This window comes from Oryctolagus cuniculus, chromosome 5 (assembly GCF_051225735.1).
Source record: "Oryctolagus cuniculus isolate XC-2025 breed Fujian yellow rabbit chromosome 5, ASM5122573v1, whole genome shotgun sequence".
In the NCBI taxonomy this organism is placed as follows: Eukaryota; Metazoa; Chordata; class Mammalia; order Lagomorpha; family Leporidae; genus Oryctolagus; species Oryctolagus cuniculus.
Genome location: NC_142871.1, coordinates 133,593,792 through 133,619,457, shown reverse-complemented (window position 1 = coordinate 133,619,457; position 25,666 = coordinate 133,593,792). Strand labels below are relative to the sequence as shown.

Below are 25,666 nucleotides of genomic sequence, written 5' to 3'. Positions count from 1 at the left end.
GGATGGCAGGCGGTGGCTTAACACTCTGTGCCACAGCGCTGGCCCCAGAATAAAGTTTTTGACCCAGCCTTTTTTCTAGACCTGGAAAACACCTTCACATTCTGGGGCCTTGCAAGAGCTGTTTCCTGTGTCTGGAATCCTAAGGCTGCACATGTCAACATTATTACCCCACTGCTGCCTTCCAGGGTTCAGCCCATCTCAGAGCGAGCCTCCCTGACCGCCCAGCACACCCTGTCCCTCTCCGTTCTATCACTGTTCTCTCTTCTTGTGTGTACTTCTCACGATGCAAAATCACCTTGCTAATATACTTGTCTCAGTTCTTTGTAGCCTATCTGCCTCCCCACCTGCCACGGGTGTGAGTTTCCTGAGTGCTGGGACCTCTGAGATGCTGAGTAGAATTCCAACATCAGAGCCTGCTAAGCATTAAGAATGAATGAATGAATGAGTGTGCTTGGGAAACAGCCTGATATTTAAGTGTCTGACTCTCCCCCAAGCCTTGCTGAGCCAAAGGGCAGTTAAATGTGTGTTAATGGAGGCTCAGAGGACAGTGCCTTGGGTCTGATCCAGGCCCATCCCCGAAGCTCCCAGGCTGCCTGGGCTTCCGGCTGCTCCGGGATAAAGGTCAGCCCTTTCGCTGGAACATGAGGTCCTGCACCATCTGGACCTGCCTGCCTCTGGACCTCGTCTCCCTGGGCTCCCCAACCTGCACTCCTTGTCCAGCCAGACCAAACAACTCCAAGTGCTGGCCAGAGAACATGGGGCTGCTTCACGCCTGTGTGCCTTTTTTATACACACCGTTCCTCCTACCTGGAACATCCTGAACCCTCGCTCTGCCTGGCTGGCTCCTCTCAGATTTGAATGCTTGCCGTTAACACCTCCTCCTCCTCCTGGGAGCCCTCTGCCGGGGCTACGTCCCATGGTATTACAAAGATCTGACTTTGTGCCTTTCTCCAAGTAGCCCAGGGGTCTGGAGGGAGGGTGGCAGCAGCTTTTGTGTCCCCAGGATTCAGCATTTGGGCTTTGGGTCCCAGGAAACTAACACAGTTCCTCAGGCACCCAGTGGGTGCTAGGTGCAGAAGCCCAGGGCCAGACAAAGAGGAGGGGTGGGGGTAGGAAGGGAAGGGGCATCCTTGGAAACAAGATGGTGTCAGGGAGGAAGGCAGAGGGGACCCTGGGAGAACTTCCCAGGTGACCAGAAATATAAAAAGTAAAAGGGTTGACACGGACACACGGAGACAGAGAAACAGGACCCAGCAGAGAGAGCGAGAGGAGGAAGAGAGAGAGGACAGAGGAAGAAGCCGAGCGGGAACACGATGTGCCCACCACAGCCATAAAGGACAGGAAGCCAAAGACCAGGTGGAGCTGACGAAACACAGGATGTCTGGTGCCCTTGCCTCACGCCCTGGGGCAGAGAAGGGTTTCAGGGCTGCGAAGCCGCGGTCCCCTCCTAGGGTGACAAGCTGGGTAAAAAGACATCTTGGGAAATCATTTCTGCCTAGTTCACGAGAGGCCCTGTGATAGGCGGCACCTGCAGCCCTGGCTTCTCGCCCTTGGACGAGCACCTTCGCTGCGCTTGCCTCAGTTTTTCCAGCAGGAAAGTGGGTACTAGACCTCTTACTGTAAGATAATTCTGAGTTAGGACAGGTGAGTGTGAAATCGGCACACTCTGAGACAAACATCCCGGATTGACACAATGGTGTGATATCTCCCAAGCCCTCTGTGAACTGGGAGCCACTGGCAGACCGGACTTCAGACTTTGGGAACCTAGGCTCAGCTCCCAGTTTTCAGATCCCAGCTGCAAATCATTACAATGAAGCAGTGTATTCCTGGTAGAAGGTGAGGGGCAGCAGGCATGCCAGCCGGCTAGGAGACAAGCTGAGCCCACAGCCCGCAGGCCTGCCCACCCAACTCCACTGCTGAAAGTGACCTCTGGGGCATCGCTAGCCTCCAGGTTTCAGCCTGTGAAATGAGCTACCTGTGAAATGGGCTGTCTGGCTGTCAGGTGTGGGCTTCAAGGAGGCAGAGTTCCTGGAGTCATTTGAAGGGAGAAGAGGGAGGGAGAGAGGCTTGAGAAATGCAGGATTTGTTTCAGGTATGGGATCTAGGCACTCTGGCCAACCACTTGAAGTGCTGGCTTTGATGTCAGATGAACCCTGTGTCAGTTCGCTGTGCCTCAGTTTCCTGAATTGTTAAGGGAAGCCCCTTGAGTTGCTGCAGAGAGCAAATGAGCTCCTTTATAGAAAGCCCTGAGCCCCTAATTTGTTCCCCCTCACCTTGGGTTCTAAACACCTGTGGAGGCTGGGAGATGGGTTACAGAGAGCACCTCCCAGGTAAGCCATCAATATCACCTATTATTATGATTAATAATATCACATGCTCCTGGGAGAGGGAGGCCAGGTCCCAATAAATGTCTTCATCTCTGAATATCAAAGCCACTTGGAAAGGAAACTGATCACCACTCTGAAACTCATCAGGAAATCACCAAGTGTCAAATTCCATTTTGCAGCTGCTATGGGTTGTGTGGCTCCTGAGGCTGAGCAATGGGGAGGTCCCTGTCTCCCCCAGGCGCCCTGCCTCTGTCTTCTCTGTGGCTGCTGGGGTCGGGGAGGAGCGGCGGAAATCACCGATTCTCAAGCCTGCTAAGCTGCTAGCGACAACCTGCACAGGCCCTCACTTGTCCAGCTGGGCTCAAGAGTATTGATGAAGTCCCCTGGGGACATGAGGGTGGCGGGGGGGGGGGGGGGGGGGCTCGATCCCAAAGGCCCGGAGAAGCTTCAGATCCAATCTGGTCTGGAGACTCCCCAGCTTTGGAGGCAGCCTCAGGGCCGGCTGATGGGAGAGAGAGCAGGGGCTGGGGGCTTCGCCCTTCTAGAATCCAACCTCCCCGCTCCTGGGCAGTCTGTATCCCAGCCTTCCACCCACGCAAGCACTGGGGGGGGGGGGCAGGAAACTCCCTTCTTGACCCATGGGGGCACAAGGGACCCAGAGGCAGATGGGCAGATGAGAGCAGGGGTGACCGACAGCAGGATGCCCCGGCTGGAGAAGGAAGTATAAATATAAAGCGGCCAGTGTAGGACTGGACAGAGGCCACACGAAACACACGGAACATTCCGGCCCAGCGTAACAAACTGTACCAGCTTTTTTGAAAGCTGGGAGCACTGAGGAGGAGGGGAGGGAAGGGAGCAGAGGTTCCTTGGAGGTTGGCCGGGCCCCACCTCCCCCACTTCTCCCACAGCTCGGGCACCGCAGGGAAAGTCCCCGTGTTCCTTTTGCAACCACAGGAAGCCTGCATCCCTGCTCACTCTCTGTACCCAGTGTTCTCAGCAGCTCCAGACTGGGGGAGGGGGGGCAGGGTGTAGGCAGCCAGGCAGCCCAGGTAACACGGGGGAGGTGGCAAGCATCGGTCGGACACTGACTCAGAGCGCCAGGGCCTGCGGGGGATTTGGGGGGGCAAGATGATGGAAGGAAGTGCCTACAGCCAGTGGTTCACCAGGGTGGGACCAGAGTGCACCCAGCACGGGGCAGCGCTGGGCAGCTCTCTTGGGCGTAGTATGTAGGAGTGGCAGGCCAGGGAACAGGCAGTGCCCAGGACGGAGGGTGGGGAGCTGAGATCCAAGGCTGCCTCTGTGTTCTGGTTGGCTCAGGGGCACGCCTGACTTGGGCAGTGTCCCTTCCAGCCCTCCCAAACCCCTGCATACTGGAGATAACGCATGTGAAGTGCCACCCGCCCGTGAAGGCCACTTTGTGGCGATGTCGACTAAGACGAGTCACCTCCACACTCCCCTGTCCTCCTCCACACACACACACAGCTCCAAGCCTGCAACCTCCGGGGAGCTTCCTCCCGCATCACCACTTTCTTCTCTCTGAGGGCCTGCAGCTGTGCCACGCGGCTGGTACTCACCACCTGCAGGCCTGGGTTACTGTTTAACCTCGCAGGCCAGCCACAGGAAATCACTTCCATACACTTCAATGTATTGGCCATCAACTCCATTCCTCGCTTGGCCTGTGCGGCATGAGTTCAGGGACTGGGGTGGGGGCAGGGCCCTCAAGGAAGGGGCAGACTTTGTTTCTGCCTCAAGGACTTTTTAATCTGGTGAGAAGAACAGGATTAGTCAACAGATCGCTAGAATATGAGACAGGCCACACGCTGTGCCGTGAGAAAGGTACAAGCCCGGAGGAGGGGCGGGCAGCTTCTGCCGGCTCCGTGCCAAGGCAGCTTTCTGAGCTGGAACACGAGGGGAAGACGGGCACTGCTGGCCCAGGAGATGGCACAGCCAGCTGCGGAGGTGGTAAGGGCGGAGAATAAAGGGTTTTAGGAATCGTGTCTTAAACTTTTCATGACATCCTGAGCAGGACCCAACCCAGGGCCTTCCGCAGGGTGGGTGCTCAGCGTAGGCGCCCTGTCCCCTCCCCGGTTTGGAGAGGGTGCGGCCATCAGGACAGAGGGTGAGGAGAAAACGTGGCTCTGCCCAAACCCAGGGCTTCAGGCCGGACAAAGCGCAGGGTCGGGCGCCAGGGGCAGCGTGGGGCGTCTGCGTTCGCTCTGCCCTTGGTCTACGCTGCCGCCCACCGCCGCCCACAGGGTCCGACTCGCCCTACTGCCAGCAGCCTGCCAGGGGTTTCCCAAGCTGCCCCAAAGGGCTGGCCTCCGGGAATCCCGGGAGTCTCCGTGCTCCAGGCTTGTGTGAAGCATCCGGGACCAGGGCGGGGGTGGGGGAGACGAGGAAAAGGGAGCCTCCTCCTGGGGATCGCTTGACCGGGGTCCCCCTCGATACAGGCCCCAGTGGTCACGTGACCGCAGTCCGGGTCTGGCATGCGCCTGGACCGCGCGCGTGGAGGGGGGCACGGACGGACCGCGGGGGGGCGGCCCTTCTCTTTTGTGGGCCGCCCCACTCCCGCCCTCCAGCTGTACTCAGCAAGCCCCACGCGAGCCGGGGCTCAGCCCGAGCGGGTAGGTGTGGGGGCGCCTGCGAGTGGGCAGGGCCGGGGCGCGCGTCCCCGCGATGGCGCGCTCAGCCATGGGGCCGGGGCGGCGGCGGCGGCGGCGGGGAGGCTGCGCGCCGAGCGCAAGCCGCGAGCACAAACAGGGCGAGGAGGCTGGTGTGAGCTCCTGGGCCCGCTGCCAGCGCGCCGGGGCTGGAACACAATGTCCCGAGCGGGCGGCGGGCGAGCGCGAGCAGAACAGCCTGACTCAGCAGCTGGGTAAGTGGGTGTGCTCGCTCACCAGATCAACCGCTCTCTCAGCCTGCGGTCGCCGCCGACCCGACACCCGGCCCGCGCGCGCCGCTCCACGTGGCCCGCCGCGCGGCCCGCTGCCTTCTCCTGCTCTCGGCAAGCGCCTCCCAGTTGCCTGGGCGCCCGGGGCCCCGCCGGCTTTGCCCACCTGGGAGGGGCGCGCCCCTCACCCTGCCTGACAGGTGCGGCCTTGCGCACAGCTGTGTGACCCTGTCCCCCTAACCGCACCACTCTGGGCCGCCTCCAGAGGGCCTTGTGTTTTAGTAGTAGTCGGGCGGGGGTCGGCCGCCCAGGATTAGGGTCCCAGGAGAACTGGGTTAAGGGGCAATAGCTCCCATATCCTTGTCCTCAGCTGACCCAGAGTTCAGAGTCTCTTCCTGTCCCCTCCCCTCAAAACCACTGGGGCCCCTGAAGATTTCCTCCCGAGAGGGAGAGAGAAGCAGGTGGTGTGCAGCTCTGAAGCCGGAGGAGCTGCGGCTCCCCTGCCCCCCAAGCCACAGCAAACACACACAGTGCCTTGCCACCCCCACCCGGCCACAGGTTCCTCCTTCCTGCTGGGGGCCTGCTGGGGCCAGCGCGGGGATGACAGCAGCTCGGCCTCCTGCGGTGTCTGCAAGGTGCCCCGAGGGACACGCTGTGCCTGGAGAGTGCCAGGGCAGGCAGGGAGGGGCTTTGCCGTCTGCCGGATTCCAGGAAAGGCCCTGGCAGGCAGCACAGGCCTGGGCTCCAGGGCCCTCAAGGGTGGAGCTGGGGGAGGGGCCCCAGGCCCCCAGGGTTGTATGATTGTGTCTCTGCACCCTCTGCAGCTAGAAGTGGGCGGATGGATGCCAACACGGGCCTGGGCCACGGACACCTGCCCACACGCAAGGCACACGCCCCACACGTGTTTCCCCCCTCAGCCAGCAGTCACCGAGTCTCCCGGGGGGGAGGCACTTTGCTGTCATCTGTGCCAACCTTCTACGTGACGCATGCCAGCCATCCCTGATATTCCAGATCTGCAACTGTGACAGGGGCACTGCCTTCCTGGGCTTCGCCACATGCAGTCCCACACGGGCCGCTACACACACAGCCTGACCGCATCCTCCTGCCGCTCATACCAGCTCTTCCCCGTTGCCCACTGCAGTCTCTCCCGGACCCCCAAACTTACCAGGGGGATAGATTAATTTAACTATTTAACTCCTTCACCATCCTTTATGTGATTGGTTACCAAACTCGGAAGATTCTTCCCTTTTTTTCTTTTTAAAAGATTTATTTAGTATTTATTCAAAAGGCAGAGGGAGAGACAGAGAGAGAGAGAGAGAGAGGTCTTCCATTTGCTGCTTCATCCCCCAAATGCCTGCAGCAGCCAGGGCTTGGTCAGATCAGTCAGAAGCCCAGAACTCCATCCAGGTCTCCCAAGTGGCGCCTCCCAGGGTGTATACTAGTGAAAACTGGACTGGAAGCAGAGTAGGTGGGAGTCCCAATGGCAGCTTTGCTGGCTGCAACCCCCCCACCCCACACACACACCCCTGTTGCTTTTATTTCAATGTATTGTTTGCGCATTGCTTTTCTCACTTGCCCCTTCTCCTCTGGCACCAGAGATGCCACCTTTGGCCCAAATTCCCACACCGTCCCTGCTGACCCAGGCTCTTCCTTCCTCCCACACGCCCGCCCGGCTGGAACAGTGTTTCTCAAACACCATTTATTGTGTCTGTTATCAACTTCAGAGTCCTCAGTAGGGCGCACCAGGCACACCAGCTGTAGCCACGCGTTCCAGGCGAAGGCACCTGGTGTCCCATTTGCAGGAGGACAGCGTGTGTTCCTTAGATGACCAACTCCTCTGGGCCTGCTCCTTTCTCCTTCCACTTCCCTCTGCAGACTTGGTCCCCCCTGCCCACCCAGCCTGTGGCCTCCTCCATGCTTGCTCACTTGGGCCCTTGGGTTTGGGCATCCACGGTTTTCCATTTCCTCAAAATCTACAGAGGGGTGTGGTGAAGAGAGAAGCTCACATCCAAGTGAACGCCAGGAAGTCTGTGCCAAATACCAACTGGAAAGAGCTTGTGTGCAGAGTGGAGGGAGGGCAGCTGCCTCCTGGGGGCCTCTTCTCCAGTAAGAGACAAATCCACAGAGGGAGGCAGACAGGAGAGAGGCGTGGGCTGTGCAGAGGGACCCTCTCACCCGTGGAGAGATTCCTGCCTGGTCTGATGCCCCTGCACTGTGCTCTCTTTTTTGGCACCAGCTGGCATCCAGACATACACCCCCAGGGATCCTGACCCCATCGCCACCCCACGGCCTGGCTAGAAAGCTCCCTCCCACAGGAAGGTTCTGACGGGCCCCACCCACAGCCGGCCATTCGTCACCAGCTTCCCTGTGGGCTCTGTGCGCTGCCTTCAGTGTGCTGCTGTTTTATTGCCTGCACATGCCCCGCTGTATCTGCGACCCCTCCTCCCACATAGGTTACAGGCTTCTTCATGGCCGGGACAGTCACTTTATTTTATATCACATATTTATATGTGGAGAAGGAAACACGAGGCAGGGCCCTCAAACTTGGGTCTGTACCCTGGTTGCAAGAGTTGGCTGCTTGGCCGTGGGTAAGTCTCTCCATTTCTCTGAGCCAGTTTCGTCATCAGGAAAAGACACCGGTGATACCTGTCTTGCAGAATGAGAGCCAACAGTGACAGGCGGCCGAGAGCACTCCTTACCTGGTGGCATACAGCGGCTTGGCCGTCCCTGAGACAGGAGACAAGCACCTCCCTAACTACAGCCCGGACCGGGACACCATCAGTAGTAACTGTTACTTAACCACACTGCAGGGCGTAAGCCGGGGCGCATGGCCACGCCAGCTTAGCCAACAGTAACAAGGAGGGCAGCTCCCAGTGCCTAAGCCTGGAGCAAGTGTAGTTAAAGCGCCATGAATGTTTGCGGAGTGAACTCGGGAACAGAAGCTGCCCCTCCCTCAATTTCTTGGACATCAACGAGGGAGAAGGAAAGATTAAAAAGCCCGCCCCCGCCGGCTTCCACAGCATCCGGCAGCCGGGGCTCCCCAGGGTCGGTCCCCTAGCCCTCCCTCGGCCCCTCCCTCGGTTGCCTTGGAAATAGTGACGTGAGCGGGGGGCGTGGCCGCCCCCATCCTCAGCCGCAGCCCGTGGCCCCTCTTTATCCCAAGCTGGGGGTAGGATGAGGCAGGAGCCCCTCGACCCCGTTCGCTCCCTGCGGCTCCGACGCCAGCTACGCCCACCTGGTCACCCAGGCACCTCACCCGGCCCCGGTGAGCTGGCGGGGGCGGGGGGGTCCGCGAGTGCCGGCCTCTGTCCCAGCGAGCCCTCGCCACCCCTCCGGCCCCGACCGGCCTCAGCATCCCGAGAACCTGGGCCCAGCGCGCTCGGCCCGGCCTGGCCCTTGCCAGACAGCCCTCGGGCTCGCTCAGTGTCCCGGGCGCGGCGGCGAAGGAGTTAAGCAAGGTGCCGGCGCCGGGCGCGGCGGGGGAGGGGCGCGGAGAGAAAGTGAGAGCGGGGGCGGGGGGGCCGCGAGGAAAGAACATCCTGTGCCCGCCGCCGGATGCGCGCGCCGGGCGGGGGAGGCCCGGCGGGGAGGGGTGCGGCTCTGCCCGCCCCCGCGCGCCGCCCTTGCGCTCGCCCGCCCGCCCCTGCGCTCCGCGTGCTTTCGCCCGGTTTCTCCCAGCTCCACGCCTTGGCTAACCGGAGGCTCCCGGATCTGGTTCCTCGGTCGGGGTCCGCTGGTGGCTCTCGGCTCTGTGCGGACGAACCGCGCGTGCTTTGAGCATCCCCTGTGCATCCGGAGAAGCCGCACGCGTCCTCCGGTTCGCTCCTGCAGCAGCACCTCCGCGTAGCAGAGATAGGTGTTGTAGGCGCTGATTGTGGAGTCTGCAACCCCGCGCTGCTGGGATTGGAACCCCAGCCAGGTGGACTCCAGAGGGCTTTTCATTGGAGTACAGAGCAGGCGAAGCTCCCCCTGGCTTCTGTGCGCACCAGTGCCGGCCACTGCACTGCTCTCACGGTGGACCCCAATAGCGCCTGGAGCTTTAAATAGACTGAAACCCCTCCGCCCCGGGGGCACCGGTGAAGAAGACGAGGAAGGGGCCTTAGGGTCTGACAGGTGGCAGGATGGCTTGGGGGAATGCTGTTCCTGGCTTTGGTATCTGTGGGAGCTTCATGGAAGGCCCCAGAGTCAGTGCGGGTAGTTAAATGGGTTCCAGGAGTTGGGATTGGTTAGCCAGCAGATCATCGGGGTGAGGGCTGCTGGGTGAGTCTAAGGGGCTGAGTGATGTGCCTTTCCCGGTGGGGTGCGCTCAGGCTCTGGCTTTCTGTGCCTTCCCGTACAGCAGTCCTGCCGAGGTGGGCCCTGCGAGCGGTGATGACGGTCCGCCGCGTTCCTTGAGCTCTGCTTGCAGGGCGCTGGTCCAAGTACTTTACTCAATCCACCCCCCCCATACACACACACACAACCCCATGAATTAGGTCTTTTTAGTATTCCCGTCTTATAGGTGGGGGAATGGGGCACAAAGATTCCTAGCACAGAGCTAACTCTCAATGGCTGAACTGGTTCTGAACCCTGGCAGCCTGTGCCCTTGGCGACACGTAACATCAATCAGGCTTGAAGGTGAGGGCTGGCAGGGGGACCAGGGGCCGAGCTGGTGGCCATAGCCTCTTCTGTGCTGTTTGCATTTTGGTTCTGGTCAGTTGTTGCAGATTCTGGATCTGATAGAAAAGCAACAAACAAGGAAATAGAGAAAAGCCAGGCTCTGTAAAGAGTCCCAGCTGTGAATTTATCTTCCAGAATAACATTCAGAGCACACCTGCTGTCTGTTTATCACCAATGTTTAATCAAAGAAAACACAGTTTTTAAAAAGTTTTTTATTTCATTTATATGAGAGGTGAAAGTGCAGAGACAGAGGTCTTCCATCTGCTGGTTCACTCCCCAAGTGGCTACAGTGGTCAGAGCTGGGCTGATCCAAAGCCAGGAGCCAGGAGCTTCCTCTGGGTCTCCCATGCAGATGCAGGGGCCCAAGCACTTGGGCCGTCTTCTACAGCTTTCCCAGGCCATAACAGAGAGCTGGATCAGAAGTGGAGCAGCTGGGACTTGAACCGGCACCCTAGTGGGCACCTCAGGTGGAGGCTTAGCCTACTACACCACAGCGTGGGCCCCAGAAAACACATGGTAATTCTCAAAATAGGGACGGCTGTGTCTGAATGGAAACTGGGCATTCCCGAGGGAGGGTTGTCGTTGACTTTACGCTGACAGGTAGGTGTTCCTCTGTCTTATTTTTCACCGGACTGCGGCCCGTGGAGAATGCTGCCCTGGGGTGACTGCCTCTGAGCCCTCTGCATCAGTGGAGGCAGATCAGGGAGATGATCTGGCAAGAGAAGGCTGGTGCAGGCCAGAACCCACGCTGCTTGGTGATTTTTTTTTTGAACAAGAAAATCCTTAGTCATGAAGACCCAAGCCCACGTCATCAGACTCCTCAGAGTCTTGTTTCTCTGCTTCTGCTTTCGTCTCAGCAGCAGTGGTGGCGGGGCCTCCTGCTGGGGCGGCACCAGCTGCTGGAGCAGGTGCCCCAGCCCCTACGCTGAGCTGAGGCTCCCAGTGTTGACCCTGGCCAGGGCCTTTGTGAACAAGACAGGCCAAAAGGGCTCGGCACTGACCCCGGCTGCTTTAATGAGGGCATTGAGCTCATCCTCAGTGACGGTCACTTCGTCCTTGTGCAGGATGAGAGTGGAGTAGATGCAGGCGAGCTCAGAGACAGAGGCCATGGTGCTCACGAGTGCGGGGCTGGCGGCGCTGGCGCTGCCCGGCGGAGTGCTAGTCGCCGGATGAAGTGAGGGCCTCACCCCAGCACAGCCTTAGTTTCCTCGGAGGAGCCGAGCACCCTGGCGGCAGCTGATCTTTAAGCACAAGTGAGCCGCCCATCGTCCTGGCGACCCATGGTTAAGCCACTGGTTGCCGTGCTGGTATCCGTATCAGTGCAGCAGCTTGAGTAGTTGCTTCTGGGCTTCTGATCCAGCTCCCTGCTAGCCTGCTGGGTTCCCTGCTGACCTGGCCCAGACCTAGCTGCTGTGAGAATTTGGGGAAGTGGACCAGCAGATGAGAGATCTCTCCTCCCGTCCCCACTGTCACTCTGCCTTGCAAATATATATATTTTTTAAAATTTATATATATTTATTTTAGAGAGAGGAAGAGACAGAGAGAAAGGTCCTCCACCTGCTGGTTCACTCCCCAAATAGTCCCAACAGCCAGAACTGGGCCGATTTGAAGCCAGGAGCTGGGAGCCAGGAGCTTCTTCCAGGTCTCCCCTGTGGGTGCAGGGGCCCAAGCACTTTGGTCATTCTTTGCTGCTTTCACAGGCCATTAGCAGAGAGCTGGATGGGAAGAGGAGCAGCTGGGACTCGAACCAGTGCCTATATGGGATGCTTGCACTGCAGGCAAAGCCTTAACCTACTACCCCACAGCACTGGCCCTATAAAATCAATCTTTGAAAAAAACCGGAACAAGTGAGTATCATGTTTGTTTTGCTTCAGATGTGAAGGTTGCAGAATCCACTCCGTGGAATGGAGGAAGCAGTAATTCTGGGTCCTATCATGGAGGGAGTTTGTCCTGAGGACTCTGTCCTCAGATCTAGGTGGCCTGGAAACCAAAACATGACAGTCGCTATCAGGCACCCATTTCCTGTATGGAGTTCCTGAGCTGTGCTGTGCGGGTCCCATGGTGGTCGGGAGGCTTCTGCAGGCCTCTGCTCTCCCCTGGAGATAGGGAGCCCCCCCCACACCCCCAGGGCTGGGCAGAGGGCCAGGAATGACCTTTGCAGAGGGCTCAGGATGGCAGAGAGGACAGGAAGAGACTGGCGACCCAGGAGCTCCCGCTAGCCCCTGTCTGAAGCCTAGGATGTGGTGATGGCTTTGAGCAGGCAGGCCTGGCTGGCTGCAGCACCTGTGGGGGCTGCCTCCCCACCTCGCTGCAGCCCAGGTGCAGCCCAGGACCCCAAGCAGCCATGTTCAGCAAAGGCTACAGGCCTGACCCTAGCTGGGGGCTGGTCACCTCGCTGTTCTGTGCCAGAGGGTGTGGGGGACTGCTGGGGTCAGGATGGGCGTATCTGGTCTCCCCTGCCACATCCTGGTGGGAAAGATCAAAGCCGGCGCAGCTGGGCTCCCACCCTCTGGGTAGAGGCATTTTCTGAGTCCAGCCCCTTCCCACCAGTGTGGAGGCTGGGAGGTGGGATTCCCAGTTCTAGGCCCCAGTGACCAAAAGGTCCAGACCCACCACACTTTCATCTTGGAGCTTTAGGAGACAGAAAGCAAGACCCCCACAAGGGCAGCCCCTTCCTCCTTCCCGGTTAGGGTTAAGTGGGCCTGGAGCCCCATTTTCCAGACTCATTGTTCTGTCCCCAAGTCCTCAGGGTACGGCAGGATGCCACTTGAGCCCAGCTAGGTGCAGGAGTCCACGCTGGATGCCCACAGCTGCCCTCCAGGGCTTCTGCTCAGACCTCACGCAAATGCTGTCAACGGACAGACTGGCCACGAGACCGAAGCGCTCCGTAAGGCGCCCCTCTCCTTTGCACCCTCCGGTGCAGAGGTGGTGGAGGCCCAGGAGTAGTTGCAGAGTGGGAAGATCAAGACAGACAGGGCCAGGGAGCCAAGGGAGCCAGCCACCCAGACACCCGGCCCAGAAATGCCCAGAGGCCTCAAGCACAGAAATGGGCCTCTGCTGCCCTCTACTGGAAGGAGGCAGGTGCTGATCCTTCCTCCCCAGGTCCCACCAACCTGGCTTCCCTAAAGACAGGCTGTGTGTTGTGTTGTCCCCGAAGTCTCCGGCAGCCTCAAAAGGGAGCCTCAGAAGGACCTTGTGTCCTTTCAAGCACCTCTGGCCGCGCCATTTCCTGACTGCCGCCCTCCACGTCATCATCTCCCCAGTTGCCTTTGTTGCCTGGGTTCCAGATTCTGGTACCGTGGTTCCTGACCCAGTCAGAGTTCTGGTTCCGGAAGCTGCCTCCCAGGTGCCTCGGGCTTAGCTCTCACCCAGGCACAAAGCAACGCTGAGGACATGGGCAAGAGCATCCCCCGGTGCCTGGCGCAGCTGGACATCCGCAAAAGTGTAGTGAGCCTGGCCACGGGCGCCGGGGCCATCTACCTGCTCTACAAGGCCATCAAGGCCGGCATAAAATGCCAACCACCCCTCTGCACCAACTCACCCATCTGCATCGCCCGTGAGTGTCCGGGCCCTGGGGAGAGGGCTCTGCCCCAGGAGGCACCTGCTCCCGAGGCCTCCCCTGTGGGAATGCCCGAAGGTGACTCGTCCAAGTTCTTCTCTCCTCCCTCTCTCTCTTCTCTATCTTCCTCAGGCCCACCCTCCCGTACCCCAGGCAAGGCCCCACCAGAGGTGCTAGTTCAGGGTCCCTGCTTGCACACCCCCTCGCCACATGCAAATGCTAGATTCACCCTCTGAGAGTTCCACTTCTCAGAAATGCAGCTGCTGTCTCCCTCCCTTTCCTGGTCCCGGGAGCTCAGGACTTGAATAAAAGGGGAAATCGGGGCACCTAGATGCCCAGGGCTTCCTCTAACCCATGTGGCACTGTTGTGCACAGCAGGAAAAAGTGTCCCTTCTGCCACACTCGCTGCTGCTTTTGGCAGTGGAGTGGTTACAATAAACGGCTTGTGTTCCTGCAGACAGATCTATGACGTGATGATATGGACAGTACAACACCAGATAGGGCGCCCTTGCCCAGCACACACTAGGGTGCTTCCTCAGGAAAGACAAGGCAGCCGTGTCCCCAGATGGCTCTCTCCCACTTCCCAAACCCACTCCGTCACCTGCTGTGAGTCCGCAGCCTGAACTGGGCTGGGGTGGCTGTCTAGGCCTGGCCATCGAGCGAGAGCGGCACGGGCGGGACTCGGGCGAGCTCCGGAGGCTGCTCAGGTCTTTGGAGTACAAGCAGGACGAGTACGCCAAGAGCATGATCCTGCACAGCATCACGCGCTGTGTGTACCTGCTGGAGGCGGAGGTGAGGGCCCTCCGAGCCAGCCTGTTCCCCGGGGCGCCCGCTCATCCCTGCCCCTTGATTGCATCGAGTCCCGGGAACTGGCCCTCTGGGGCCAGTGGTGGGAGGGGCGTGCCAAGGGTTCTTGGTGACACGGAGGGCAGTGGGCCTGGGACTTGTAGTCTCATGCCCCTTCCATCTCTCCTCACATACCCCAGGCTGCCTCTTGTACTACTGATGACATCAGGTTGGTGGGTGACATGCTGGACGACGAGGACAACAGTGTCAAAATCCAAGCTCTGAACACACTTAAAGCTTTCTCTGGCATCAGAAAATTCAGGCTGAAAATCCAGGTGCGCCCGGAGGCTGGTGGCAGTGGGGCGGGACACACAGGTGCTGTCCTAGTCGTTGGGTTTGTTGATTGACACAGAATCAATGGTCATGTTCCAGAATTTTCTTTGGCCTGAGTTTGGAATCCCAAAAATGAGTGCGGAAACGGTGGTGAGGGTCCCGGCAGGGTTGTGAAAGCCTTTGAATCGCAGGGCGAAGCCGAGCCAGGCCCCCAGTGGCATCTCTGAACCCAAAAAGCAGGAAGCCCAGACACCAGCTGCATGTCCCACAGTTCAGCTCTGTTCAGGCGTGGAGTGCGGATGTCACTCGTTAAGAGCTCAAGCCCCCCAAGACTGCCCCGTCCGGAGATGCTAGGCACACGTGTGGCCTCTGCCCACCCAGCTAGACGCTCAGGAGTTCCCACAACTCTTTTCAGGTTTGAAAATTCTCTAACGTGACCCACGGGAAAACACCTCTGCTTCCCAGTTTATTACAAATGGCACTGCTCTGGACAGTGCCAGGTGGGGGTGGGGCTCCCCTGCCCTCCCCCAGGCCCTCCATGCAGGCAGCAACCCACAAGCTCTCTGACCCCCACTCGTCTTGTATTTGAGATGTGGAGAGAGAGACAGAGAGAGAGAGAGCATTTCCACGCACTGCTTCACTCCCCAGATGCCCACAGTAGCTGGGGCTGTGCTGGACAGGCGGAAGCGGAAGCCAGGAAGACAACCCAGATCTCTAATGTGGGAGGAAGGAACCAGCACTGGCAGGAGGCTGGAATCGAAGGCCGGAGCCAGCAGTTGAATCCTATAGGCTGATGTGGGATGCGGGCATCTTAGTCCCTAGGCTAAATGCCCACCAAGAGTCACCTCATCAGCATAAACCCTGGTGTGATCTAAAGGGGACCATTAAGTAAATCCAATTGTGATGTTTGACCTGAGATTGATTTATTTGAAAGAGCATGAGAAAGAAAGAGAGAGAGAGATCTTCTATCTGCTAGTTCAGTCTCCAGTGACCCCTTCAGCCAGGCTAGGCCAGGCTGAAGCCAGGAGCCTGGCACTCCATCCAGGTCTCCCACATGAGTGGCACCCATGTGGGTGGCAGAGGCCCAAGGACTCGGGCCATCTTCTGCCACTTTTCCAGGTGCATTAGTAAGGAGCTGGATCAGAAGCCGGGATTCAAATGGGTTGCGGGCAGGATGCAGGCATTCCAAGCAGTGGCTTCACAGGCGGTGCCGCCTTCCTGCGGTCATCTCCCAGGGAGAGCGTCAGTAGGGTGTGCATGAACTTGGCCAGAAGACTCGCATCAGTTTACACACCCACCCGCCCTGCAGGATGTGCCTGTCTCCTGCCCTCACCAGCACTGGATGACGGCAAACCTTTATATTTCTGCAGCAAACGTTTTTGGGGGAAAAAGAAGTCTCAGTGTCACTGCCTGCTGCTGTGCCTGTCCCCTGCCTCATGCCTTGGTCTCCCCAGCTTCCCTAAGGCTGGGGTCGCACCCCCTCCCTCCCTCCCTTCGTGCTATTCAACAAGGAGCTGCGTTTCTCACACCCCCCCCCGCCCCGCCCCGGAGATTCTGATGCCAGCGGGCTGGGCCCTGCTGCTGCTCTTTGCCCACTGTGCCTGGGGCTGCTGCTCCATCCCCAAGTGCAAGTAGCTCCTCCCCGTCTCAGTTTTCACCCCATGGGCTCGCCTGGGTCTCTGCAGCCTGGGACTCCGCTGACTTCTTCCCCAGGGCCAGCTGCTGCACCCGGTACGGAGCTCATCCCCAATCCCCTAGGTTAGACCCCTTTTTCCTCAGGGGGCCCTGTCCCCATCCGTCCCACGTTCCGTCTTCTCGAGGCCCTGGGCGTGAAACTCAGGCTTTAATCCAAGCGGGTCACGCTGTACGCTTCCTGCTGGCCGGCGCTGTGGCCCTCGCACCTGTGGTGCCTTCTCCCCGAAACCCTGCCGCAGACCGCCCACTCCTCCGTGCCTCTCCAGTGCTCCGCAGACAGCGAGGGACGCGGGCAGGGAAGAGCAGGGCGCCCGTGGGCTGCTTGCCAGCATTCCCGCTTCCCTCTTACGTGGCTCACAGGAGCACAGCCTGTGACCTTCCCCGTCTTCTTCCGTAAACCCCTCCCGTCCAAGCATTGTGCAGCCCTGAACCCAGGATCCCTTTTTTCAGTCAACAAACATGTATTGAGCACTTTGTCCCAAGGCATGGTTCTAAGGCACCGGAGAGAAAGGATCCCTGTCCTTGTAGAATGTGTGTTCTAACAGGGCGAGGCAAACAACACACAAGAGTGAAATATGTGGTATCTGCCATGGGGTGAGGGTCACACAGGGAAATAAGGAGAGGGAGGGGCGGGGAAGGCCAGCTCGGGGTGGGGGTGGGGGTGGGGTGCGGCAAATCTCTTGGGACTTCAGGCTCGGTGTAGAGTTTTGGCACCAAAAGCATAGTCTATAAGGGAAGAAATTAATAAATTGCGCTTCCTTAAAGTTTAAAATATTTGGGGCTGGCATTGTGGCACAGTGGGTTAAGCCACGACTTGCAATACCGGCATCCTGTATCTCCACTGGTTGGAGTCCTGGCTGCTGTGCTTCTGGTCTGGCTCCCTGCTAATGCACCTGGGAAGCCACGGATGCTGGCCCAAGTACTTGGACCCTGCCACTCACGTGGGAGACCCGGATGGAGTTCCTGGCTCCTGGTTTTGGCCTGGCCCAGCCCTGGCTGTTACGTCCATTTGGGGAATGAACAAGTAGATGGAAGATCTCTTTCGCTAGGTTCCCCACCCCCTGCCTCTGTAACTTTGCCTTTCAAATAAATAAATCTTTAAAACAAAGAACTGAGTCAGAGGTATCACAGATGTGTGGCCTGAGCAGCTGGTTGTTCTGTTAGACATTCAGGGAGAAAAGTGGAATTGGCAGCTGTATCTATGTGTCTGGAGTCTGGGGAGAGGCCTGAGCAGGAGACGCGAACTGGAGAGTTATCGGCGTTTGGGTAGCATTTAATATTGTGGGTTAGGTGGCGGCTGCGAGGGCAGGCTGCAGCCCCTTGTCCCTCCACGCCCACGCCAGGAACATGCCATCAAGGTGCTGGAGCTCATCTCTACCATCTGGGACATAGAGCTGCACGTTGCTGGCCTGCGGCTCCTCAACAACCTCCCGCTGCCTGACTACGTGCACCCGCAGCTGCGACGCGTGATGCCCGCCCTGATGGAGATCCTGCAGTCGGACTGCATCTTGTCCCAGGTGCCTGGGGCTCACAGCCAAGGCCTTGCCCTCCTGCCCAGCCCTGACACAGCCCGGAGAGGGACGTCCCTAAGGCCCGGGCTCCCCCGGCTTCTCCTGCTTTCCCCCTTCCTTTCTTCAGGTGCAAGTCATTCGGCTGCTGAGCTACATGGCGCAGAAGAATGACCTCCTTTATGACATTCTCAACTGCCAGGTGAGAAAGGGACTGCAGAGGGGCTCAGGTGCCGGCAAGGCAAGAATCCCGGCTTCTTCCAGCACGCCTGCCCCTGACGACTGGTCTCTCTCTTCCTCCTTTCTCTGCCCTCAGTGCCTGGAAAGCCCCATCCCTCCTCCATTCCCCCAACAGAAGGGGAGTCCGTTTTCCTGGGAAGAATGCTCTTTGGGGGGCTTTCTGAACTCTGAGAGTTAGGAACACTGGTGATCAAGCATAAGTTAATGGAAGCATGTTAGTATTAGGGGGAAAATGATATGGCAAAAAGCATTATTAGGGATAGGAAGTGTTACTATTCACTAATCAGCAGTTTAGTTCACCAGAAGCAACCGAAAACCTGTATGCACCTAATAACAATTTCAAAAATACACATGGCAAGGCTTGATAAAATTATAAGGAGAAATTAACAATTCTACCCCCACAGTGGGATATTTGGAAGATTTTAATTACTTGCTCAGCAATTGATGGATAAAAAACTAAAATGAGTAGTGGCATACTTGCTGTGCATGATACAAACAAATTGGAGGCATTAGGCATACTTATAGCACTCTACAGTTATCAGGTGTGCATTCCTCTCAAGCATACACACAATATTTATGAAAATTAACCACACACTAAGCCTTAAAGTTTGTCTCAACAAACTTCCGAGAACCAATATCATTGTATCACTCATGTTTAATGATCACGATGCAATTAATTAGAGAACAAGCGTGAAAGAAAAACTAAAAAAATTCAGTTGAGTCTGAAACTTGGGTGTTTCGGGGAGCTGAGGCCACAGGCAAATGGAAGGAGGAGAGTTTGAGAAGTTGCCTGGGATTTCATTCCCCTCTCTCCATGCCCATCACAGGTGCACTGTGACTTCCTGAAGCTGTTCCAGTCCTCGCAGCCGGGGAGTCTGCTGTTCGAGGTGCTGGTGTTTGCCGAGCGGCTGAGTGAGGGCCGGAACTCCCCCCACTACCGCGCTGTGAAGTGGCATTACAACGAGCAGTCCCTGCACGAAGCCCTGTTTGGGGAGGAGTCTCGCCTGGCAGACCGGCTGCTCGCCCTGGTCATCCACCCTGACGAGGAGGTCCAGATCCAGGCCTGCAAGGTCATAGTCAGCCTGCAATGCCCCCAGGACTTGGGAGTCCGGCCCTCCTCCTGCCCTCCGACCCGTTCCTACTTTAAAAGCGCGGAATAGCATTAAGGAGAACCATTAAATGACTATGAGAGAGAGAAGGTTGATGCTCCCTACAGCTTTAGTGTCTGTGGCCTTCAGGGCTGGGTGCGGATTTCATTCAGTGTTACCCCGGCCCCACAGCATCTTCTAAGACACATCCCCACTTCTTGGGGGGGGCATTGACCCCCTTCCTCTCCTGCTGCGTTGCAAGCCAGTGCTGCCAGGGAGATGGGAGAAGGCAGGTGTGGGCACTGAGACCCAATATAACCAGCAGAGGCAGGAGCAGATTGGACCGGTCAGCACAGGCTGGGCTATGGCACAGTAACTGGCCCCTAGCCTCAATGGCTGGAAAATGACAGAGGTTACCCCCACTCACGCTGCATGCCCTTGCGGCTCGGCTGGAAGGCTGGAAGGGCGGATGCCTGCATCACAGCATCCTTTCCCAGGGTCCCACACTCAGGGAGGCTCCTTTCCCATGTTTCTGTCACTTTTAGAGCAGAAAAAGCAAATGTGGTGGTGGGTAGTGGCTCTTAAAAGTTTCACTGGGGGCTGGCGCTGTAGCGGAGCCAGGAAAGCTGCCGCCTGCAACACCAGTTCGAGTCCCAGCTGCTCCACTTCTGATCCAGCTTCCTGCTAATGCACCTGGGAAAGCAACAGAAGATGGCTCAAGTCCTTGGGCTCCTGCACCCACATGAGAGACCTGGATGAAGCTCCTGGCTCCTGGCTCCAGCCTGACCCAGCCCTGACCATCATGGCCATTTGGGGAGTGAACAAGCAGATAGAAGATCTCTTTCTCTCTTTCCCTCTCTCTGACGCCCTGCCTTTCAAATAAAAATAAATATTTAATTTAAAAAACTGGAGCTACATGGAGTAGCCCCATGGTTACTGGGGTTGGGGAGCAGAGCATGTCGGCCCAGCTGCGGAGCCCTGTGCTCTGTGGAGGCAGGATTTGAAAGGCTAGGTCTAGTCCAGGAGGAGTCCTGGCACTTACAGGAAGGACAACAGCCCCGAAGAGGACAAGCCACTGGCTCAAGGTCACAAGAGTGGCCTGGGGCAGAAGGAGGTGAGAACCTCCTAGTCTCCGGCTTTTGTTCTCTCACATTTTTTTGGCCTGAGCCCCATGAAAATGGACACGGGCTCCAACTCACAGGCTGTGCAAGCTGATCTCTGCTCCAGCCAAACTGGAACAAACTAGTCCTGGCTGCCCTAAGCATGCCTTGTGCGGTTTGGCCTCCACACTTTCGGCACCACCACCCCTGCTCAGAGCGGCCTCCGGCTCCTCGCCACAGAGGGCATCTTCCGGTGTGGACCACATGCCCCTGAAACCCAGCTCTTTTTGACAGTGAGAAGAAGAGGTCTTCCTTCTGCTGGTTCACTCCCCAGATGCCTGCGATGGCTGGAGCTGTGCCTATCCGAAGCCGGAAGCCAGGAGCTTCTTCAGGGTCTCCCATGCGGGTGCAGGGGCCCAAGGACTTGGGCCATCCTCCGTTGCCCTCCTGGGCCACAGCAGAGAGCTGGACTGGAAGAGGAGCAGCCGGGACTAGAACCGGCACCCACGTAGGACGCCAGTGCCACAGGCGGAGGATTAACCTACTGCACCACGGCGACGGCCCCAGCCAAGCTCTTCCTTCAGCTACGCCAGCTTCTGGTGCTTCCTACAGCACCTCTGAGCCCAACCTCTCATTTGGCAAAGTAAAGCCTGTACTTGTAAACCTGGTTCTCTTTGGCAGAAGGACACATCTGACTGCTAACCAAGGCCTTGAAGGAAGAGCCTACTCCCAGGAGCACAGGCTAGCCCCGGGCTGATGGCAATGGAAGGGGGGGCCACGTATTAGTTACCTGTTGCTAGGTAACAAATGTCCTTCTCTCTCTCTCTTTCTTTCCCTCTCTCTCTCTCTGTACCTCTGCCTTTCAAATGAGTGAATCTTTTAAAAAATATTTTTTAGAGCTTTTATTTAATGAATACAAATTTCATATGTACAACTTCAGGAATATAGCGATTCTTCCCCCCATACCCACCCTCCCACCCCCACTCCCGTCCCACCTCCTACTCCCTCTCCCATCCCATTCTTCATTAAGATTCATTTTTAATTAACTTTATATACAGAAGACCAACTCTATACTAAGTAAAGATTTCAACAGTTTGCACCCACACACATACACAACACATAAAGTACTGTTTGAGAACAAGTTTTGCAGTTAATTCTCATAGTACAATTCAATAAGGACAGAGGTCCTACATGGGGAGCAAGTGCACAGTGATTCCTGTTGTTCATTTAACAATTGACACTCTTATTTATGACGTCAGTGATCACTCCAGGCTCTTGCCATGAACTGCCAAGGCTATGGAAGGTGAATCTTTTTTTTTTTTTTTTTTTTTTTTAAGATTGGTTTATTTGAAAGGCAGAGAGAGAGAAGGAAAGACAGACAGCTCCCATCCTGTGGTTCACTCCCCAGATGGCCGCTACAGCCAAGGCTGGCCCAGGCCAAAGCCAGGAGTCAGGAGCTTCTTGTGGGTCTCCCACGTGGATAGAGGGATCCAAGCACCTGGACCATCTTTACTGCTTTCCCAGGTGCATTAGCAGGGAGCTGGATCAGAAGTGGAGCAGCTGGGACCCACACTAGTGCCCATATGGGATGCCGGCCCAGCCCCAAATAAATAAACCTTTAAAAAAAATGAAGGAAGTGTAAAGCCACAAAACCTTGGGGCAGTCCATATGCAGGGAGGGTCACCAAGTCACAAATGTGTGACCCAGGGTTCAGGTGAGTTCCCCTCCCCCACTCAAGGATGAGAAGACCACAACACCACGGCCAAGACCTGTGTCCCTCATTTCACCATCGGCTGCATGCAGCTGCCCTCAACTCCTGCCCCTCCATTAGCCACCCCCCCCCCCCGCTTCTCCTAGGATTCACAGCGCCCCAGACCATGCAGGGAGCCATTTCAGTGGGAAGGCTCTAGGCTGGAGAAGTCACCTTGGCCCCTGCCCCCTGCCCCCTGCCCCATGCAGAGGGGGGCTCTGGGTTTACCAAAGACAGCTGGGCGACTTGGTGCTGGAACAGCAGGAGGGTAGCTCTTCTGAGGTCAGCATGTGGTGTGATTGTTAGACACAGTTTTACTGTGTTTGGAAGCCACACATCCATGTGAAATCCTGCTCCAGGCCTTTGCTCATCCCATGCCTGCCCCTCCCACAGCTGCTGAGGCTCAGCCGGGCAGGGCACTCTGTGACCATTACCTGTCGCCCTCCCCCGCCCTCTCCACACGAGCGGCCCGGGCGCCAGGTCACGAGGTGGGGGAGGGGGTTAAAGCGGCAGCCAGGCTCCCAGCGGCCACCCAAGCCCATGGCCACAGCCTTGGTGCTGCTGATGAACATCCTGCTACTTTGCTGCGGAGAGCTCTCCAAGTCAAAAAAGGTGAGACGAGAGCGTGCGCCCTCTGCTGGACAGAGAGGGCGGTGGTCTGTGCTCCAGTTCGGGGAGGCCCACCGAGCCAGGGAGAGAGGTGGGGGTAGCAGGAACCTTCCCCAAATTTGGTACTTGTGCCCAGGCTGGAAGCTTGGAAGTGGGGGCTCCCAAAAGGACTTCAAAGCTCCGTGTTACCTGGTGATCTTGGAAGCAAGGGAAACTGTTATGACCCACACGATCCCAGCACCCCACCCTGGCTCAGTCCTGGGCTCACTTCCTCTCCCACAGGCACCCCCAGCCACCACCTCCCAAGGACCCCCAGCCACCCCCAACGGGTACTCCCAGCCACCCCCCCCCACAGGTATCCCCAGCCACTCTCCCCACCATCCCCTATCTGCACTGGTTCCCCTCCCCCACCCTACTGCCTGGTGACCCTTCCAACACAGTGGCTCCTCCCTTCCCCCTTTCTCACTTCCTCTCAGTCTGTCCACCCCCAACTAAAGTTAGAGCCAGCATATTTGCCCCACTCCCACCCCTGGTCCAGGTCACCCTTTGAGACCCGCAGAGATGAGGGGGCCCCAGGAAAGCAAGGGTGCTAACGCTTGATCTTCCTCTCGCCTGCTCCCGAGTCCTGCGGGGGCATGTGGCGGTGACAGTCTCATGGCTTCTCTCCCTCGACCTCTGGGTTCTCTGTCGGTGCCCAGAGCCCTCCCGGCAAAAGACCTGGTGACTCGGGAGCCATCCCCAGCCTGGCAGACACCCCTCCTGTCCCCACAGGCAAATAGGGTCAGGTGCTCACACCACACCGAGTGTTTCAGCAACTGTTGCCTCATGGAATTGGACACTGGTGGGAACTTCTGTGCCCCCAAGGCCAGGCTCAACAACGTGTGCTTGCCCCAGGTGAGCGGGGAAGGTGGGGGAACGTTCGCTCGAATCCTCTGTCCTCGTGTGCCTTTCCCCTTCTCCACCCCACAAACTCCTGCTTGTCCTGCAGTGGCACCTCAGCCACCTCCTCCGAGACGCCTTCCCTGCTCGGAGTCCCCACGCTCCGAGCAGAGCTGTGTCTTCTCGCTGTGTCTGCCTCCCTGGTGGTGGGAGCTCCTACAAAAGCAGGGATTGACTGCATCATATTTGCTTACATAGTGCCTGCACATAGCAGGTGCTCAGTTTGTGCTTGTAGAATGCAGGCATGTCTCTACCCTCACATCCTTGAAGCAAGGTGGGTGGGAAAAGGCCTGGCCCCTCCCCTCCCTGTCCCCTGCCATGGTGACCAGCAGGGGCAGGACCACAGCACTACACTGGAAAGGCAGGCTTTTCTGTCCCTGTCTTTGGGACTGCAGATGGGTCGTCTCCACGCTCCAAGCCTTGGTTGCCTCATCTGTCAAGGGCAGCTAAAGTACCTGCCCTGCCAGGTTGCTGGGAAGGGCACCTGGGCTTTGGCCATGGCCATGTGCTATTAAGTGTGGCCGTCACTAGCAGGGAGCAGAAGGTCTTGTCCTTGCTTGTCTGGCCCCAGGCCCAGACCTTTCTTGGGAGGGCGGACTCAGCCTCTGTGCCTCCATCTGGGGAGCTGCCAGGGCCCCAAGAAACCAGCCGGGCCCCTGCGGCGGCCTGACCCCACAGCTGAGGCAGCTGGTGCACCTTTTTTTTTTTTTTTAAGATTTATTTATTTATGAAAGGCAGAGTTGCAGAGAGAGAGAGAGAAGTCTTCCATCTGCTGGTTCACTCCCCAGATGGTCGCAATGGCCGGAGCTGTGCCCATCTGAAGCCAGGAGCTAGGAGCTTCTTCTGGCTCTGCCACATGGGTGCAGGGGCCCAAGCACTTGGGCCATCTTCTACTGCTTTCCCAGGCCATAGCAGAGAGCTGGATCAGAAGTGGAGCAGCTGGGTCTCGAACCAGCGTCCATGTGGGTTGCCGGCACTGCAGGCGGTAGCTTCACTCGCTATGCCCCAGCTCTGGCCCCAGCTGCTGCACTTTTTATGGGATCAACTTTACCTCATGTACCCTCACAGCAGGTTACTGGCATTATCCCCATTTGAGAGATGGGGAAACTGAGCCAGAGAAGCCCCTTACCATGCCTCAGGTCCCGCAGGTAGAAGACTGGGCCAGAGACCCCAGGTCTGTCTCCCTCCAGCACCTGTGCTCTCACTCTGCATCCCCGGGAAGCCCAAGTCCCTTTGCTTCCTGCACGCTGATGACTGCCCCCTCTCGTGTCCAACCCCGCAGACCAAGGGAGCCTTCAACTTCATCTGCCCTTGCCGGCGGGGCTTGAATTGCATAGCCAAGGACACGATGTGTCCCCGACGGTGTCACATCATTTAGAGGAGGACACGAGCTGCTCACTGCCACCCCCTCTCCCTCCTCCGGGCCAGAGGCCCTGGGCTCCCCCAGCTTGCTCCAAATCCGGTCCCTGATGCATTAAATTCACTTGCTGGCTCTGGCCTTTGTCTGCACTTTCTGGGCAAGGGGCCCCGGGGCAGATGGGTCCGATCTGGGAGCGGGCCGAAGGGGAGGCTGGAGACAGGGAAGCAGGTCCTGGGGTGGGGAGGAGGGTGGAGCTGCAGGAAGGGGTGGGGGTGGGGGTGGGGAGGGCCGTGTGGACCTGAGGGGCTGAGGGATGCACCTGGCGAGCACAGGAGGTTGAGGCGCCTGCGGGCGTGTGTGTGGTGGCCAGGGACTGGGGACCTGAAGGTTTTGTTGAGCTGAAGGTGAGGATGGTGGAGAGAGCGATTGGGAGAAGATGCAGAAACACGCACGCTGGTACTAGGAAGAGAAGTGGTGCAGTGACGTTGCTCTCTGTTCACTCATCTGGTACCGGTCCCATTGTATGGATAAAGATGGATGCTGCTCTACTGCCCCACCCATCTCTCCAACAACCTGGTACCCAGGGAACAAGATACCGGTGCTGCTCAGTGCATAATGGGCTACATCCTAAGAAACTCATCGTAAGGTGAAAATATCATAAGGCCAAAATGCACTTGATACACCACCACAGGTTAGCCTAACCTGCCTTAAATGCACTCAGAAGGCTTATGTTAGCCTGTAGCGGGGCAGGCAGCATCTAACACAGAAGCTGTTTTATAATCAAGTGCTGAATATCTCGCATAATTGATTATTCTCCCGAAAG

At 57.8% G+C, this 25,666-nt stretch overlaps 2 protein-coding genes and 1 pseudogene across 19 annotated transcripts; 2 read left to right on the top strand and 1 right to left on the bottom strand.

Annotated features, from left to right (window-relative positions):
* Positions 1-2,570: 2,570 nt before the first annotated feature.
* Positions 2,571-19,991, top strand: ARMC12 (armadillo repeat containing 12). 17 transcript variants are annotated; one of them, XM_089334037.1, is made up of 7 exons: positions 4,800-4,951; positions 11,577-11,723; positions 14,422-14,556; positions 17,593-17,766; positions 17,888-17,959; positions 18,825-19,067; positions 19,763-19,991. In XM_089334037.1, exons 3-7 carry the CDS (start codon positions 14,464-14,466, stop codon positions 19,829-19,831), a joined length of 651 nt encoding a protein of 216 aa, XP_089190163.1. In that variant the 5' UTR covers positions 4,800-4,951; positions 11,577-11,723; positions 14,422-14,463; the 3' UTR covers positions 19,832-19,991. The 17 variants fall into 17 exon arrangements, with proteins under 17 accessions (XP_089190158.1, XP_089190152.1, XP_089190151.1 ...); XM_089334028.1 differs by lacking the exon at positions 19,763-19,991 and adding an exon at positions 14,082-14,227 and having other exon boundaries at positions 4,825-4,951; positions 18,825-19,195; XM_089334038.1 differs by lacking the exon at positions 4,800-4,951 and adding an exon at positions 5,027-5,202.
* LOC138849876 (large ribosomal subunit protein P1 pseudogene) lies at positions 7,683-10,985 on the bottom strand (annotated as a pseudogene). The gene is made up of 2 exons (XR_016234638.1): positions 8,914-10,985; positions 7,683-7,863 (listed from the first exon to the last, which is right to left on the bottom strand). The product of XR_016234638.1 is annotated as a large ribosomal subunit protein P1 pseudogene (transcript).
* A 2,172-nt stretch (positions 19,992-22,163) lies between the features above and the next one.
* On the top strand, positions 22,164-24,975 carry CLPSL2 (colipase like 2). The gene is made up of 3 exons (XM_051855931.3): positions 22,164-22,547; positions 23,316-23,438; positions 24,766-24,975. Exons 1-3 carry the CDS (start codon positions 22,476-22,478, stop codon positions 24,859-24,861), a joined length of 291 nt encoding a protein of 96 aa, XP_051711891.3. The 5' UTR covers positions 22,164-22,475; the 3' UTR covers positions 24,862-24,975.
* The last annotated feature ends 691 nt before the right edge of the window (positions 24,976-25,666 follow it).